Source organism: Eubalaena glacialis, chromosome 1 (assembly GCF_028564815.1).
Source record: "Eubalaena glacialis isolate mEubGla1 chromosome 1, mEubGla1.1.hap2.+ XY, whole genome shotgun sequence".
NCBI lineage: Eukaryota > Metazoa > Chordata > Mammalia > Artiodactyla > Balaenidae > Eubalaena > Eubalaena glacialis.
The window spans coordinates 170,581,844-170,599,439 of record NC_083716.1 but is presented as its reverse complement, the minus strand read 5'-3'; the positions used below and the strand labels follow the sequence as shown (position 1 = coordinate 170,599,439).

At 35.1% G+C, this 17,596-nt stretch overlaps 1 protein-coding gene across 1 annotated transcript in view; it reads left to right on the top strand.

The window, feature by feature from the left end:
- KCNH7 (potassium voltage-gated channel subfamily H member 7) overlaps positions 1–17,596 on the top strand; it is a 441,344-nt gene that overhangs the window by 398,229 nt on the left and 25,519 nt on the right. The window contains exon 10 of the mRNA XM_061200781.1: positions 15,209–15,461. Coding sequence (XP_061056764.1) covers positions 15,209–15,461 — 253 coding nt within the window. The remainder of the gene's footprint in view (positions 1–15,208; positions 15,462–17,596) is intronic.

Genomic DNA, 17,596 nt, shown 5'->3' with positions numbered 1-17,596 from the left:
CCATAATTTTAAATTATATTTGCATGGAAGAAAAGCCTTTATGAACATTCAATGAAAAATGTTATTCCTTACCTAAAAATGCCCCCCTAGTAATGCCTGAATAATGGAAAAAAATACAGAATAAAAATTCAGAAGACCCAAGTACTAGCTCTCAATATGCCACTTTTCTTGGACAAGTCACTTAACCTCTCTGCAATTTCATTAAACATGTCATTTTCAAATAGTTTTAAAGCGCCAAAACTGCATTTGCTAAATGTGTAAAACAATTATCATGGGAGTTTTTCTGCTTGAGGATGTAGAGTCTAACCTACCTGCTGCCTACTCTCTTGCTCCCTCTGAGTCTCCTTTATGGAACATTTTCTTCTGCTTTGAATATTATTCAAAAACCACAGAACCAAGTGAGTGGTAGAACTGTGGAAGGCAGAGAACCCAAGGGGATCATTTCAGGTAAAGACAAGGACGGGAATAGAGGCACATATTTGTGACATCCAGGGCAGGATTAAGGCAGGTAATCCAGAAACAATTTTGTTTAATTTATTTTAGGAAGAAAGGGGAACAATTGAGTATTTTTTTAGTCTGGGACATTAATGGAGAAAAATTTGAGAAACGGTTGTAGAAAGGAGTTGGAATAAGAACCTAGAAAGAGAAATAAATTCTTCAGCAAGGCAGATAGGTGAGGTTTGCTTAAAGATAGGCAGGAGAGAAAAGAAAAATGGTGACGGCATTGGTTTTGAGGAATAAAGGGGAAGACTCAATGGCACTTGTACTACATGGTCCAGTCTCCTTGATCAAGCAGAGACTAAATGAATTCCTCAGAAAGGAGAAGGTGTAGGGTAGGAGAAGAGTTGAACAAGGGAGAATTTTTAGAGATTTCAATCAAGAGTCAACCTAGTCAGCTAAAATTGCTTAGAATCCCAGTAGGACTCTGAGTGACAAAACATACACTTATAATGGACCCAACAAGCAAAGCCAATCAAAATGGAAAGGAAAGTAATGAAGAATGACATATTGTTTAATAGAAATTCCTACTTCATGAGGCTGATGTTATTGCTAAGGAGCATTTTAATAAAAATCTGATTTCATTTCCTTCCATGACTCTTTTCCTGCTCCTCTGTTATCTGCTAACTCTGACTACTGACCATAACTACTACTACTAACTGCTTACTACTACTACTAACTGCTATCTATTTAACTAGTAACTACTAATATTAACCTGCATCTACAATCTAACTCTACTGCATCAAAAATTTTGTTGCATCCATTCTCTATACTTATTTAAATAACTTCATCTGTGCCAGGCCTTCACATTCAAATACACTCCACTCATGTCCTGTTTTGATACACCATAGTGAAATGTAATTTCAAGCTCTTTCAGTATGTCCAATTAAGCAACGCAGACAAAATAATCCTTGTGACATTAAACCCCATAGGAAATATAAAGCAAAATTTATAAAATAGCATAGCTTGTCTCTACCATAATATTTTTATCCCCCTTTACCTTTTTCTAATGACCCTTATATACTGAAGTTGATAAATACCGTCAATGAAAAACCTTTGACTAGTTCATCATAGAGCTAAAATAAAATGACTACAAATATGATGCCCTTCATGTCTGACCACCCCTCCAATGGGGACCCTGTTTTCAAGAAGTCTTCAGAAAATAAAATCACTCATGTTTAAAGATATCAACAGCATAATACAATTTTTGCATAGGTGAGCCTACAATTTAGATTGATATTTTTTATTTGACCAGTAATAGTTTAACAAAAAAGCATCAGTTCAAAATTAGCAGTCCAGGTACAGAAAGCTTTACAAATATTGCCTAATTTGAAAGACATACACTTCTTCTCTACACTCAGGTCCAAATGGCCTAACAAGTAAATCCACCCATTTAAAAAGGGAACAAGGAGATTGGCAAAAACCTGCATTTAAATGATAATGACCCTGAGGATTGGTGACATCTTTTAGTTTTCTGTAAAGAAATACTTAGTTACTACTTAGGAGTGGAATTAAAGTAATGCTGTTTACAATGCACCTTAAAAGATGTTTTCATCTCCATGCTGATTAGTTGATAGGAATTGCCTGGCTCTGCAAAAACTGGATAGGTAGTAAAATTTTGCACTCACAAGAAATCTACTATTAACACACATACTTGCCAACTGTAGCCAGCACCTGAACCACAGGTGCTTAAGAAAGGGCAAGTCACACGTCCTTCCTATTTTTCCCCAAGGCTATTTATCCTAAAGTCTCAAAAATGCCACAGAACACAACAAATACCATCTGGAGCCCCCTGACATGAACAGTATCAAGCTTAGGACAAGCATCTGGTATTTTCAGGTTACAAATTGTATATGCTCAATCATGGTTCACAAATGATGATGGTCACTTCAGCCTGGTCTCCAACCATCAGCAAGAAAGACTTATTTACATCTGACACAGTGCTGTTTTAATGCAAAGCAAGTTCATCAACGGTGGGATCTGATCTTTAGCCATTCCTGAGTCCAGAGAAATAATGACAGCATGGTCTGGGGCTTTTACACATGAAAAAGAGTCATTGCAGAAATACCATGCTGAGGCGATGAACGCACTTCTATGCTTCAGTGTCTCCATTTGTTAATAATGTTCCTCTCACAGTAGTACGATGGCGGAAATGATAGCTCAAGTTGTTTTTCAACTTTTAAAAATTATGGTACTATTCAAACAGGACTCGAGTGCAATTTCTTATGCTGAAGAGTTTGATGTGTTTCCAAATACTTTCTTTGGAGTAGTAGAAGCACAGGAGTAATTCAAGCTCAATTCAGTTTAGGATCAATTAATACTCAACACAGGTTTAGCCAATAATAAAAAATAGAGACATCAAAGTTCACTTTTAAAAGATTCTTTGGAAATAGGAATTTAGGTCCACTAAATTAAAATATTAGAGGAACTCAGCACTTATCAAACCTAATAAAATCAAACCATTCACAATTTCTCCCAAAATAAAAGTCCAATATTTACTTTACTTAAAGAATTTTCTGAGACATTACCAATAGCCTGAGGATTTATGTTGAAAATGGATATGTAAAGTTCCACCCAATATACCAGATATTTTAAATCATTTTTTAAAGGTGAAAATAAGCACAAGTAGTTCATCTAATCCAATTGATTATATAGCCTTAAGGCATCAGACTCAGGAAAAGTACATATATTTTCATTGTTTTTCTTGGTTTAGACATATTGCTATCCATGGAGTTGAATGTGGATGGAAAAAAATATATAATCATGCCTCTTTCATGCCAGATATTCCTAAAGAACCTATTTTAGTGTGCATCTTGGGCTCCTATTAGTCAGGTGGGCTACCCCCAGCAGAACTCTGCACTCATCTTAAGGACCATCTGATAAGAATCTTCCTCACTTGGGGTCCAGCACCTCATATAGTGCATTTTAATGCTCTGGAGCCATGCTAAATCATTTACATATGTGCTGTAGATCATTTTTCCCACTCTACTGGTCATCTCCTTAGATCAGAGTGCTCTACAATACACACGAAACTGAAACAAATCGGTAGTTAGAAACACCTACCATAGTGGGAGGGAAAACCAAAGACTCAGTCCACACAGGTGTAATTATTGTACTTGAATCATAGAGGTCCATGTCGAGCCATTATCTAGTTTTGACTGTGAGTCACAATATGTGGATGCTGGGAAAATCGGGCCTTAGTAGTGTTTTCTAAGATGGGAGCTTTGGCCCAGATTCTAACTCTGATTTTACCTGCGTTATCTATGAGCTGTGCTTAATATTTAACAGTAGGTAACACCAGCAATGAGGTCAGAGCATTATAATAAACTAAGAATAGTTAATCAAGATGTTTTTCTCTATGAATTACTTATTCATAACATTTTTGCATAGTTTTTGGTTACTTTTTTCTTCTCATTTTTTAAGAACTCTTTATAATTTATAGACAAAGAGTTCATTGACACTTTCTCTGTCATCTATATTGCAATTTGTTCCTAATCTCTTTTCAATATGCTGGTTTTGTTTAGGGTATCTTTTGAATTTTAAAGTTTTTTTGTTTTCTAATATCATCCAATTAGTCAACTTTTCTTGTATAGTTCAGAGATCCTGTCCTGTTTTACAAAGGTCTCACTAAACCTATGGATTGTACAAGTAGTTTCCTAGGTTTTAAGGTTTGTTATATGATTTGGAAGAAAATTCTGAATCTGTTTGAAATGTAGTTCTGTAAATTTTCTTCACATGAATAGAAGATAGTACTTTTTCTGTTGATTTTAAATACCACCTGATTTACACATTAAATTATTAGGTATAATTGGAGTACGTATCTTTACTCCCAAATTGGCTCTATTTGTCCATTCCTATGGCAATATAATAATGATTTATACTTAGTGGCTTTATACCATACTTCAATATCTGACAAAGTAGGTCAACTCTTACTAATCTTGTTTTTCTTATTTTGGGGGGCATTTGAGAGTATTTATTCTTCCATATAAAATATATGACTATTTTAACTCAGTTACAACAAACTCCATGTTGGGCTTTTGAGACAACCCAAAGATCAGGTTGTCAAATCTGGCACACAAAAATCAGAACTTGTAACCAATATTAAAGTTTACTAATAATTTCAAGAATATATGTAATCATAAGGCATAAGCAAAGCATAGAGATCCTTCTTTGCATATTAGTATGTGTTCTGTCTCAGATTTAACATGGGAGGTCCCTAAACTGTGTACGTAATGACATAACACTTAAGCAGAATGAAACTTTTTGGTCATTAAACATTCACATTTTATAGTCTGGAAGTTACATAGCTTACATGACATTTTCCAGAAAGTCATGTCCTATAAATCTATTGATGACATTAAAACAAATCTGCTTTTGAAAGAACATTAGCCTAACAGTTATTAATAAATTAAAATAACAATAATAGTAAAAATAATATGAGCTATAATTTAAAGACTCCAAGATCTTAAGAAGAAGATACCAAGTGCTTTGCAAGCCTTCAGATCAGTTTATTCCAGTACACGCTGCCTTTGAAACTTATTTCTTATGAGTGAGGAGTGAACACAGGGATTCTCTTTAATGGGAAATTGTTGGTGGGTGAGTGGACGGATGTGACTGAATACTTCCCAACTTCTGTATCATCTGTGAAGAAACGGTAGAGAAAAGTCTAGTTCTGGGTAGAAGATAGATAAAAGGCAGCTCGTTCTTTAAAGTTGGGCAGCAGGATCTTTATCACACCTACTTCTACCTGAGCAGGTTATTAACACCATTCACAGCCAGGTCATGCTGCATTTCCCTGTCGATAGTATATGTTAAAACCAGACAACATTTCTTTTGCAAAACTTCTATGCAACATTAATTTTAGTTAATGTAACATACACTGAATTTTGTCACAGCTTGTTCACTATCCTAATCAAACACAAGATTTAAATAATGTAAAATAAAATGATCTAAGATGAAGGTAAAAAAAAAAACAAAATCTACTGATGAAAGTTTTGTTTATCATAAGCAATTTAAACTAGACACATCCTGCCAAAAACACTCCATAGATAGGAGCTGCCCCACACCCTTAGTGTGCTTGCCAGGAGCAGGTCACTAATCTTTGTCATTAGCTGGTCACTTTTCTTTCCGGTATTCCTCAGCAAGGATAGAGAATGAACTGTATTCCTGTAGCTAACCCTTTCCTTTCTATGAATTTCATATTAATTTTTACATAATTTTGAAATTTCAATATTAAATTCTCATCTTTGCCCCACGTTAAAATCATCTGAAATATGTTAAACAAATTTTAGTGCTTCAGACCCACCCTACAACAATTAAACCAGAATTGCTTATAGCTAAGTCAGAGCATCAGTATTTTTATATGTCTATTCTAACATGTAGCCAGGATTGAGAGCCACTGATTTAGATCCTAAAAAATTATATCTCCTTCAACAAGATTTTATAATGTTCTTAGAAATTCTTACCTTTGTTATTAAATTTATTCTTAAATTTATATAGCTTAGTCAAACAAATGAATATATTACACATTTCCATTTTTACCTGCTTATAAATAATATATAGTTAAATTATTTATCTTCCTTATGGCCACCTTAACAAATTATTTACCTCATTCTTTTTTTGTTTGTTCGATTAACTCTTGGATGTTCTAGGTATGCAATCATATCAGCAACAAAAAGAGATAAATTCATTCTCTTTTTAAAAAAAATACTATTTATTTTCTTTATTAGTTCACTAGATTCTCCAAAAAAATTTCGAATAGTAATGGCTGACTTTATGAAAATAGCTTCACCATTAACACTAATATTTAAAAGATATCCTTGCATTCCTGAAATAAATCCTACTTGGTCATAGATTTTTTTGATACTTTGTTGAGTTTATCAGCTAGTAAATTATTTAGAACTTTGCAACTATTTTATAGTGATATTGATCTATAGTTATAAGCTCTTTGTTTTTTTTATTATTTAAATCCACTTTATTGTTATTTACTTTTCCCTTTTTTTTAACATCTTTATTGGAGTATAATTGCTTTACAATGGTGTGTTAGTTTCTGCTTTATAACAAAGTGAATCAGCTATACACATACATATATCCCCATATCTCCTCCCTCTTGCGTCTCCCTCCCACCCTCCCTAGCCCACCCCTCTAGGTGGTCACAAAGCACCAAGCTGATCTCCCTGTGCTATGTGGCTGCTTCCCACTAGCTATCTATTTTACTTTTGGTAGTGTATATAAGTCCATGCCACTCTCTCACTTCGTCCCAGCTTACCCTTCGCCCTCCCTGTGTCCTCAAGTCCATTCTATACGTCTGTGTCTTTATTCCTGTCCTGCCCCTAAGTTCTTCAGAACCTTTTTTTTTTTAGATTCCATATATATGTGTTAGCATACGGTATTTGTTTTTCTCTTTCCGACTTACTTCACTCTGTATGACAGACTATAGGTCCATCCACCTCACTACAAATAACTCAATTTCGTTTCTTTTTATGGCTGAGTAATATTCCATTGTATATATGTGCTACATCTTCTTTATCCATTCATCTGTCGATGGACACTTAGGTTGCTTCCATGTCCTGGCTATTGTAAATAGAGCTGCAATGAACATTGTGGTATATGACTCTTTTTGAATTATGGTTTTCTCAGGGTATATGCCCAGTAGTAGGATTGCTGGGTCGTATTAGATGTACTTCTGATGTATTTGTGGGGAGGAAGATGATCTCCACGTCTTACTCTTCCGCCATCTTGAAGGTCTCCCTATAAGCTCTTTAAATGTTAGAAAGAAATCATCTGTTAAGCCATGTGGTCCTGGTGGTTTTAATGGTAGTTCTTTAATCACCATTCTAACTCTACTATGGTAATTATTTATTATATTTCTTTCTTAGTCAATATTGGTAATTCATATTTTGTGAAAAATTCATCCATTTCATCTAGGCTTTCAAAGTTGTTACAAAATTGCTTGTAGGATTCTCTTTTAATTCATTTATTCAGTCTTTTCTGTATAAGTAGGTACATCTGCCTTATCCTTGCTAAATTTGTATATTTTTGTTCTTTCCTGTAGCAGGCCTTTGAAAGATTCATTTATTTCACTGGATCTTTTTCAAGGAATTAGCCTTTGGATTAATTTATTCTTGCTACTATTCTTTTCATTTTCAGCTTTTGCCTTCATTACCCTCTTTTTTATGTCTTTGTATTGTCCTACTATTCTTAACAGTTGTTTTAAGGTTTTTCATTGTTTGAGTCTTTCCTTCTGTAATATCTAAGACATTAAGACTATATATTTTCCTTTCAATGCAAATTTTTCTGTGTTTCCATGGGTTTTGACATGAAATATTCTCCTTCTGTTGCTTTGTAAATTATTTCTTTTTGGATCCAAAGGTTATCATAGAGTGTGGTTCTTAATTTTCACGTACTTCTGATTTTTTTAGTCACATTTTAATAATTTTTTTTCTTGTTTTTTGGATTACAGTCAGAGTTAAGGGACTATATAAACTTTTCTACTATTATAAATGTGTAAGCACTCACATGTAGTGCAAAAATTATCTATGGTTGCATTTGTTTAAAATGACTCACCTTTATAAAGGTTTTCCATAGCATTTAGCTTTATTTTCATGGGGATGGGGCAACCCTGCTCTCTTTCTTTACACATACTTATTTCATTCTTTTATGTGTAGTACGATTGAATTATATAATTTCATGAACAAGTACAGCTGACATAAATAGGTTTCAGAACATACACAGCTGGTTTGTAACTCAACTGGTAGAAGTAGAAATGTGTAGGGACACAACAATATGTAACATTCAGAGCGTTGGGTAACGAGAATCAACATATTTTACAGAAGCGGAATCTAATAGGTGGAGGAAGAGAACTTGTACTATTTTGAGAGCTTCTGCTATTTTGCAAAAGTTATATAATTGCTGATAAAACCATCAGTTTCCTTAGAAAGCAATTGAATTGCTGTCTAGCCTTAATCTTTCTGAGGAACAAATTCCCTAACTGGTACAAAAAGAAAATGGCATTTATGCTACATTTTTATTCTTTCTTACTTACTGATAAACCAAAAAATAAAATGAGTGGGAAACATTTTGTATTTCACCATACTAGTAGCAACTTTTGAAATCCAATCTGATGAACAGCTATGGCAAGTCACAATAGTTGAAAGAATCCTGGAGTAAGTTTGGAGTCTTAATTCTTCCACAAATAAAATCCCTTAATGCACTTATACTTCAGCTTTCACATGAAAAATGGGGGAATCACCATTCTATATTCCTTATATAAAGTTGATGAATCAAAAGAAGATTTGATTTTAAAATATTATACGTGAGAAATTTTTCTGAAACATAAAACTAGATCCAAGTTCAAAATAGTATATCAAGTGTGAAGTTATACTTAAATCACTCTTTTCGTCACCTGACAGATTGCACTTCCCTTTTCCTTTGTAAGCAAGCTCAGGTCATCTACAATCAATCCACTTGTAAAAAAGTATTTGCAAAAAATATCCATTCATCCACTGTGGTTAAATTCTGTCCATCCCCTCCTTCATTCCCTCTCTCAAGTAATTGGGCAGTTGAGGGGAAGGTCCTGAAATTGCTTCTCAGGATGCTGGTCCCTCCTGTTACATTTAGAAGCCCTAGTGAGTTCCAAGGTTTTCCCCTGAGGCTGTATTTCAGAAATCCTAATGCATCCTTTTAAGTCAGGTTTTTGCTGATTTAGCAGAAGGACTCCAGAGTTGGAGTAGCAAGAATATGTATGCAAATGTAATAAATCCCCTCTGCCTACACATCATCACCCACACTCCAACTCATCCTAGGCCCCGACTTAATTGGGGTCAGGTTATACTTTGAGTGTCCTTCTGAAAGCAAAGGAACATCTCATAGTTATGCTGTTAACTGGGGATGGGAACTGCAGGAGAGGGGAGGGGAAGATGCAGGAGGGAGGACTGTTTCGTTTTTCAAGGAACCTTTACTTGCACCAGAACTTGTTCAGGATTTATGACATTGTTTTCCGTGTCTATGTGCAGTAAGATTTTGTTCTGCTCATATGTTTTTTCCTAAATGATGTAACCATATGATATATGTTGAAAAGTTGCATGTAGAAAATTAGTTAATTTTCCCAAGGCTTATAAAAGCGCTTAGTCATGGATTCTACAATACCCTGCTTTGCCAGCAATCTGGCCAGATACGATGGCCCTATGCAATAAAATAATAAGCCACATGAAAGTAAAATAAGAAAGTAGATGAAAAAGCAATTTGAGCTTCAGACTAGGGCTATATATATTTATATGTTTAAAACTACTAAAAGAATCTACCTATCTTGATTAGTGGTTAAATGTGTAATCGCCAAGGAAATATGAAAAATATGTGCTTCCTATCACTTAATGATAAACCATAATCATAGAAATAATATAATCTGGGAAGACCTCAAAATTATGGAATCCATTAAAGAAGAATATTAACTTCTAGAAACAACAAAATGCAAGGTTCAGTATATTTTAAGTGCTAAAGATTTATCAAGCCTAGAGTGCTCACATAGCAAGCAATAATTCTATTAGAATGAAAAATGCTATAAAATATTAAAGTTGTACTCTAGGGCAGAAATTTAAGATTTGATATATTTCTTGCATAATCTATTTAATAATCATGCTTGAGGTTTAGTGTTTCATAAGGAATGTTAATTTGTGTTTTGATTAATCTTAATTTGTCAAGATTTACATGTATGTAATGACCCAATGAATTTCCCCAGAAAATTTCCTAATGTCAGTTATCACAGTTACCAAAGTTGTTTCTATGATTAATTTGCTATTTAGGGGAACCATTTGCCACACTCAGATTGTGTTTCTCAATGTGCCCTTTTTAGCCTCTCTTTAGGAATGTCCCTCTCTGCAGCTATGTTAAGTGAAACAAACCAGAAACCATTCATTACACCATAGGTCAACTTTCCAATACTATCTAGATAAGGGGCATCTATTAGAGAATATATTTTGATTTTTTCAAAAGCAAATACAAGACTTCAAAACACTATGGAAGGGGGTGTTTTTTTGGTAAAAACTCAATTGTTGACGCTCTTCCAACATAACCTAGAAAGTGTACATACCACCAAAAGAGAGTGTTTTGTGATCCAGGCTAAGAAACAGCAAACACTGAATCTTGTATCTTGAATTTTAGGAAGGAATAATAGGGTTTGATAGATGTTTTCTATGGCATAGTTATTTCCATTTTTGCTCTCTCTTTGTATAATTTCTTCAGTTTTACTTTGATTTAATACTTCTGTCTTGTTTTGTGGTTGCTGGGTGGTTCTTGTTTGAATGTCCCTAAACTTTGGGCTCCTAATGCTAAGTTATGGGATTGATTTCTTTTAATAATCACAGAAAGCACTTCATACTCAAAAGAACAAATGTCTCATTTGTCTTACATAATTTGAGAGTTCCGCAGAGTTTTGTCTACCTAAATTCAAGTAAAGGGAAGTTAATCTTACATTTATAAAATATTCAAGTGACTTTATATCATAATTAAGATATGGAATTTTTATCATCCTTGAAAAAATGTTCTGGAACTTTCAGGAACTTTAGAAAAGTGAAATTAGAGCTTTTTACTCACCTTAAATTAACTGTTCCCTTGAGGGTTCCTTTGAACAACCATTAGTATTGTAAATGTGCATTATAAATGTCCAAATTTGGCCTGAAAATGTGGGAAATTCTGATTAACTCTATAATTTTTTTTAATCTGAGCATTTAGAGGCTTGAGGACCAGGGATATTTTCAGAACATGTTTTATTCATTGTTATGCTCTCATGCCTAGCATACTGGTTGGTATATAGCAGATACTTAATAAATATTTGCTAAAAGAATGAGGACTGCTTTTCCAAGCTGCAGGCCATGAAACTGATTCTGGGTGATGCTCCTTAGTCTTTGAAAACAGGCTAACTCCATAAAACAATGGCTCCAGATGCACAATGAAAGGTGCTAAGTACCCTCACAGCAGCTCCAGAGCTTGACAAACGAGAAGGTTGTATAGAGGGTAGCAACATGACTATAATAATCATTAAACCAGCTTGTGTCCTGGTTTGTACTTGTGTACTTGGCATAGATAGTCTTTTAGCCAGATCTGCTAGGCCTGGTAAAATGCCACTATCCGAGTGCTGAACGAGGAAGTTCCAAGTTAGGTAATTTAGCAGAGGAACCAAACCTGACAAAAAAGGATTATCCATTGGAAACAAGAAAGGCAAAATGGCTGGGCCCAATGGAAAGGGGTGCCTTGGATAAATATCCGCTTAAACTTACCCTTTCTTCCCACTCTTTTCAATGTTCTTCTATCTCTGTTCCAATACAGCTCCCTCTCTTATAACTCCCACTTTAAAATCCTCTTACTTAGGCATAAGCCAGATTCCGATGCTGCTAACTTATTTTAGACATCCAAACCTCTGGGCTAGGAAGAGATTCAATTATTAAATCTTAACTTCTATTGAGTTTTACCTGAATGATCTATGTAACTGACTTAAGAAAATTAAGAGAGTCAGTTAAGGGCTAACACAGGAGAATTACTTAATCTAGACAAGTCCTTCATGCTAAGATCTGTGTATCTTCCCCCCATGCAAGCAAAGTCCTCTCCATGGAACTCTACGGTACCTCCTACTAGAGGTCATTCTCTCCAGTGATTGCCACTCCTAATAGGTTGTGTTAGGGGCTGACAACATATAGTAAAGACACTTGAGAAGAGAATGATGTTGAAAAACTTTCTCAAGTGCTCTTAAGGTTTTGTGGGTGATTCTAAGAATATTGGAATTCCAAGGACATATTTATACATTGATTTAGTAACTGACCACTCTCAAAAAGGATTTAAGACAATTCACAGTGAAAACCTAAGTGAAAGTAACCCAAAATATTTAACACAAGTCAGAAACAGGAAACAAAAGTTAGAGAGATGAAAGGAAAAAGAATTCTTAAACTCTCTTGAGGCAATGGAACACAAAATTTAGTGGTGAATTTCCTACTCACCAAAGAGACCAACGAGAAGAACACATTGGGCATGTATCTCTCAATTTCTAGCAAACAGAATGTAACAGTTCTTTAGGAACAATAAATATGTGTGAGAAAAAAAAAAAAAAACAGAAAAAGCCAGAAGTAAACTTTCCACTGAACATCTACAATGCACAGGATGATTTACATTCATTATGACATTTAATTGTGGGCACAACCCTGTGAGGTAGATATTATTTTTACAGTAAAGGAAACTGAATCTCAAGAAAATTTAATTGACTTGACAAAAGTCACAGCTAGTAAGGGATGGAACTAGGACTTCAGCTCATGCCTATCTGATTCCGTAGCTCATATCACACCCAGAGAAGTGAATAACCCCTACCTCTATCTCATCATCTCATCTGCATCTTCCAATTCAAAGCATGCATACACACACACACACACACACACATGTGCACAATTTTTCCTTCTATAACCAGGCTATATTCAGAAAGTATAATTGAGAAACTTCAGGAAAATGACAGAAATAGCAGCTGTAAGCTCAGTATTCTCATTCCAACTACTATAACGGTAGCAATATCTCCATTTATGTGAAACATAAAATGCCTTTATAGATAAACCCTAAGAGAAAAATAGGCATATCTGTTACTTGGGCTAATGTTCCTTATGTTTTTATCTGTATGGGAACATCTGAGAGTTACACTGAGACCACAATAGTGGGCTTCAGGCAGGAAAAGTAAATCATATGCAAAGAAGCCAGTGAACTGGGGTTTATTCCTACCATAACACCTCCAAATAAAGTGGCCCCATTTCAGAAGACAGTGTCCAAACCTAGCTTAACTCTAGTCTAGCATCACTTGCCAAAGAATTGAATGTGATTAGTTTAGACAGGTAAAAGGATCAGCAAACTAGAGGGTTGCTTCCATGAGAGGAGCTGGGTTGTTTGTGATCCCAACAAAGCGTGGGAAAAGAGTCTCCAACTCCAAAGGCAGAAATGGGCAAAGACAAGTTACCATTCTGGAGAGGTCTCCAGTCTAAGTAGGCAATCTGACCGGTGTCCAGTCATGGAGGTGAAGCCTGAAGGTTACAGTTAAGGGGAGAGGTTTCAGATGAGTGCCTAGGAACTCAGACAGAGGAGAGCTCATTTTTTGGGAGTCTGAGCCAGGTAATACAGGAACTTTAAGATAAAAGTCTGAGTTTCTACGGCTGTGTGGAGCTGGATGAGCAGAGTCCTACAATCAGCACACTATTTATTGGTAACTTATGACAAATTCCAATATTGCAAAGGCTCTTATTCTCTGGCAAAGAAACACAGATGGATGAAGTGACTTGCACAAGCATCAGCCTGTGGCAAATTCATGACCAGAACTCATATTCTGTGGCTTTTCTTCTAAAACACCCTTGACCCATTTCTGTGGGTGACTCTACAATGAAGGAAATAAGACTGGAAACAGTGGCTGTTGTGTTTCAGGTCTCTCATTGATCCTTTTGTATCTCATCATAATCAGTCTGACCAATTGCATCACACAGTGGTCCTGCAGATGCAGGACCCCTGTGGTTACTTTAATATTTAACATAGTAAAAATTGTAAGTTAACTCAAATATGATCTAATTTGAAGTTCCTCTATGGGCCACATGCATTTGAATTATCTGCACAAATAATTTATTATTACTTTTAGCTATAGTGGACAGCAATACGAAGGTTGACCCAAAAAGGTAGGAAATCCTAAAATTACATTTTTAGGCACTATATAATGCCTTCTCCCTCTACTCCAAAGCATATTTCAATGGATCCATTTTTACTGACAGAGGAAAGTCAACCTGAGAATTAAAATCTCTATATGCCACCCAAAATAGCTAAGACACATACAGAAGAGTTGAGTATCCTTGACCCATTGTATACTGGACATTTTTTTTTAATAACATAAAATTGTTTTCAATTTAAATTGAGTAGCACTTGTCACAAACTATTGTTTAATCTTTTTTTACAAGTTTTAATTGAGTCACTGAATAGGTTGTCAAAACAGCAGAGCTGTTAGGAGGTTTATGTATGCATCGTAACTTCTGGCACAATTTCCATTTCTGAAAACTGAACTACACTTTTAAAGTACATTTGCTGTTCTCCTTCCCTTTCTCTATTTTCAGTGCTTATCAAAATATTTAGTACAAATAATGTGCATATGAAACATAAATATTCCAAGTATTGTTAGCTAAGGGCTAACAATATGGTATATGACACTTTCTGGTATATGACACAAATACCATGGCTATTTCAGGATCATTATTTTTATTAATTATAACTAAGATGTGTACCAGAGCTAGTAGTCCAAATTGACTTGAGATTCCTTCTAAAGGTTGTCTTTCTAGTTGTACCACCTTTCATTAGTTATGTCGTATTAATCGTCACATTGCATTATATCTGTGCACAGTATAATGCTACATAACATAATGCAGGAAATGAGAAGCAGTGTGAAACGTTGTAGGCATTACATTTTAATGAGACAGCATTTGTGTTGCGTCTGAATGCCTGCAGTTAATTCAGAGAACAAGTATTTGAGTTAAAATTCTGACATGTTCAGCAAAGCAAGTATTCATTGAGGTAGGCAAGGTAGAAGCATTGTAAGAACTCCTGTGTGACATTTACTACACCTGAGGTTCTGTGAACGCGAAATATACTTTATTTCAGGTGGAGGTAACCCTGTGCGCCGGTAGTATGAAACTCTTTCTTTTTTTTTCTTCAGGTCCTAAAGGGTTTCCCAGAATGTTTACAAGCTGACATTTGTCTACATCTCAACCAGACTTTGCTGCAAAACTGCAAAGCCTTTCGAGGGGCAAGTAAAGGTTGCCTTAGAGCTTTGGCAATGAAGTTCAAGACCACCCATGCACCTCCAGGAGACACCCTGGTTCACTGTGGGGACGTCCTCACTGCACTTTATTTCTTATCCAGAGGCTCCATTGAAATCCTCAAAGATGACATTGTGGTAGCTATTCTGGGTGAGTGTTTTAGAATTGGATAGTCACAAATTCAGTTATTAGCTAGTGCAATGCATAGTTTAAAATGATAGAAAAGAGGGCTTTCCTATTTATTTATGAGTACTAAGACTGATGAGTAATTTTAAAGCTTTATTTAAAATTCAATTCAAATCAAATTAACCTTGCAGAAAATATGTTTTCTTGACTGTCTCACTTTTCCTCTGGTGTGTAAATGCTTCCATCTTGGCAGCTACTTAAGCTTTTGAGGCAAGATATATGAAAAGAGTCAGCATTTTCCTTTTCATGTTAGAGGATCTTGGATTCATGCTGAGACCTTATCACCTTAAATAAAATATATACACAGTAAGCATACTTGCTAGCACGTGCCAATGCCCTGTCATGAAGTGGGTTTATATGTTGATGAATTTCATCTATTTGCTGTGCACTTTATCTGCTGTGTCCCATCAAACAGAATTATATGAGTCCTTACCTAGGTAATATAGGGCTATAAACTTAACACCTAGGGATAAAAGTGGTGAGGAGATGAAAATTAGTAATAAGTTAAACTGGTTTGGGTGCAAAAGAAAGTCCATCTGTCCAATCTGCCTCTGCAAAAATAAATTTAGTCATTGCGAACTTGTAAGATTTCTTTGGAATATTAGAACAATGGGAAAGAACAAGGGAGCAGAGAGAAACGAGATCAGTTGCTGTCCTCTCCTATCCCCTAGCCAGTATGTTTAAGCCTCCGTCTCCCCATGAGAATACCCACCCCCAATGATTGTGAACATGTGCACTTCTTTTTTCCTGCAGATTAAATCTGGTTCTATTTAAATAACAAGCACATAAGTCAGTGATTTCCTTTCACTTGACTCTTGATGTTAACATCCAAAAGGACAAGGATATTGTCTGTTTTCTTCACTGCTATGCAGAACCAAAATGGGCATAGCACAGGACCCAATACATGAATGAAGATGTTTGAGAGATTCCTATTTATTTTGATAATTTTATTATGAGAGCCTTTTGAAAATTTTTTCAAAATTGACCAGATGCACAATTTGGTTTACGATCCAATAAGCAGGCCAAGAATAAAAACATATTCTAAATCACTTAGCAGCTACACAATAAAGTGGGATTTTCACCAGATTTGGCTTTGACAGTTTGCTCTAGTATGTTGCCAGGGAAGGAGCACACATCATTGCATTCCTGATCTTCAAATCAGCCATCCCTAACTTCTACAGGAAGGTAACAAGCCTTCTTGCTTTATAAAATAATAATTTTAGAGTGTAGTTAAACTGTACACAGTGACTGGCTTACTCTTTGCTCATTTACAGTCACGTAGCTAATTAAAATACGAAGCTCATGCTGAATTTAGTTCAGAGCTTTTCTCTGATAATATCTATACTGAAGTATCAAAACTATAAAGAATTTCAAGAGAGTCTCCTTTTCTGTCTCCATTTCCATGTAAATCTGCACTTAAAATCCTCAGAAATAGTGATTATTTATTCTATTTTTGAAAAGCTAAGTATTTATTTAAACTACAGTTAATGTATTCTCTCTAATGTTAATTTTTCTTATAAAGATATGGCATCTGATTTCTCCCCATTATATTCACATTTAGAAGAAGAACATTACAGCATTTTTCTTTTACATGAACTTTATTGTTTAAAAGTCTTGGTAGTTTCCATAGTCGGGTATATATGAACTTGTCTACCAAAAACTAAAGTAACAGATCCAGGGAGTTTTTTCTAAGTCTGAAAAGAAGCTTCAGGATATATGTAAGAAGGTACATTTTACGCTGCCATTGACTACCTTTAAAAGTTATGTAATCAATAATCCATCAGTAGTTATTACGCATGTATTCCATAGGTACGATTTTTAAGTGTCTTGACATTCAGAGACAGGAAAATCTAAGTGGCCATGACTTTCAGGGAAAATATTGGGAGAAGATGAAATATATCAAGGGTGCAAAGATTATGACTGGAGTCAGAATGCATGGGATTTAGTCATGGCCACTCTCTCCCTCCCTTTACTTCACCCAACTAAGAAGGTGACCTTGACCTAATCCGTTTACACTCTTTAATCTTCTTTCCATATTCATAAAATTTGGATAATAATTAGTAATTTTTTCATGAGGTTATTTTGGGGATCAAGTGAGA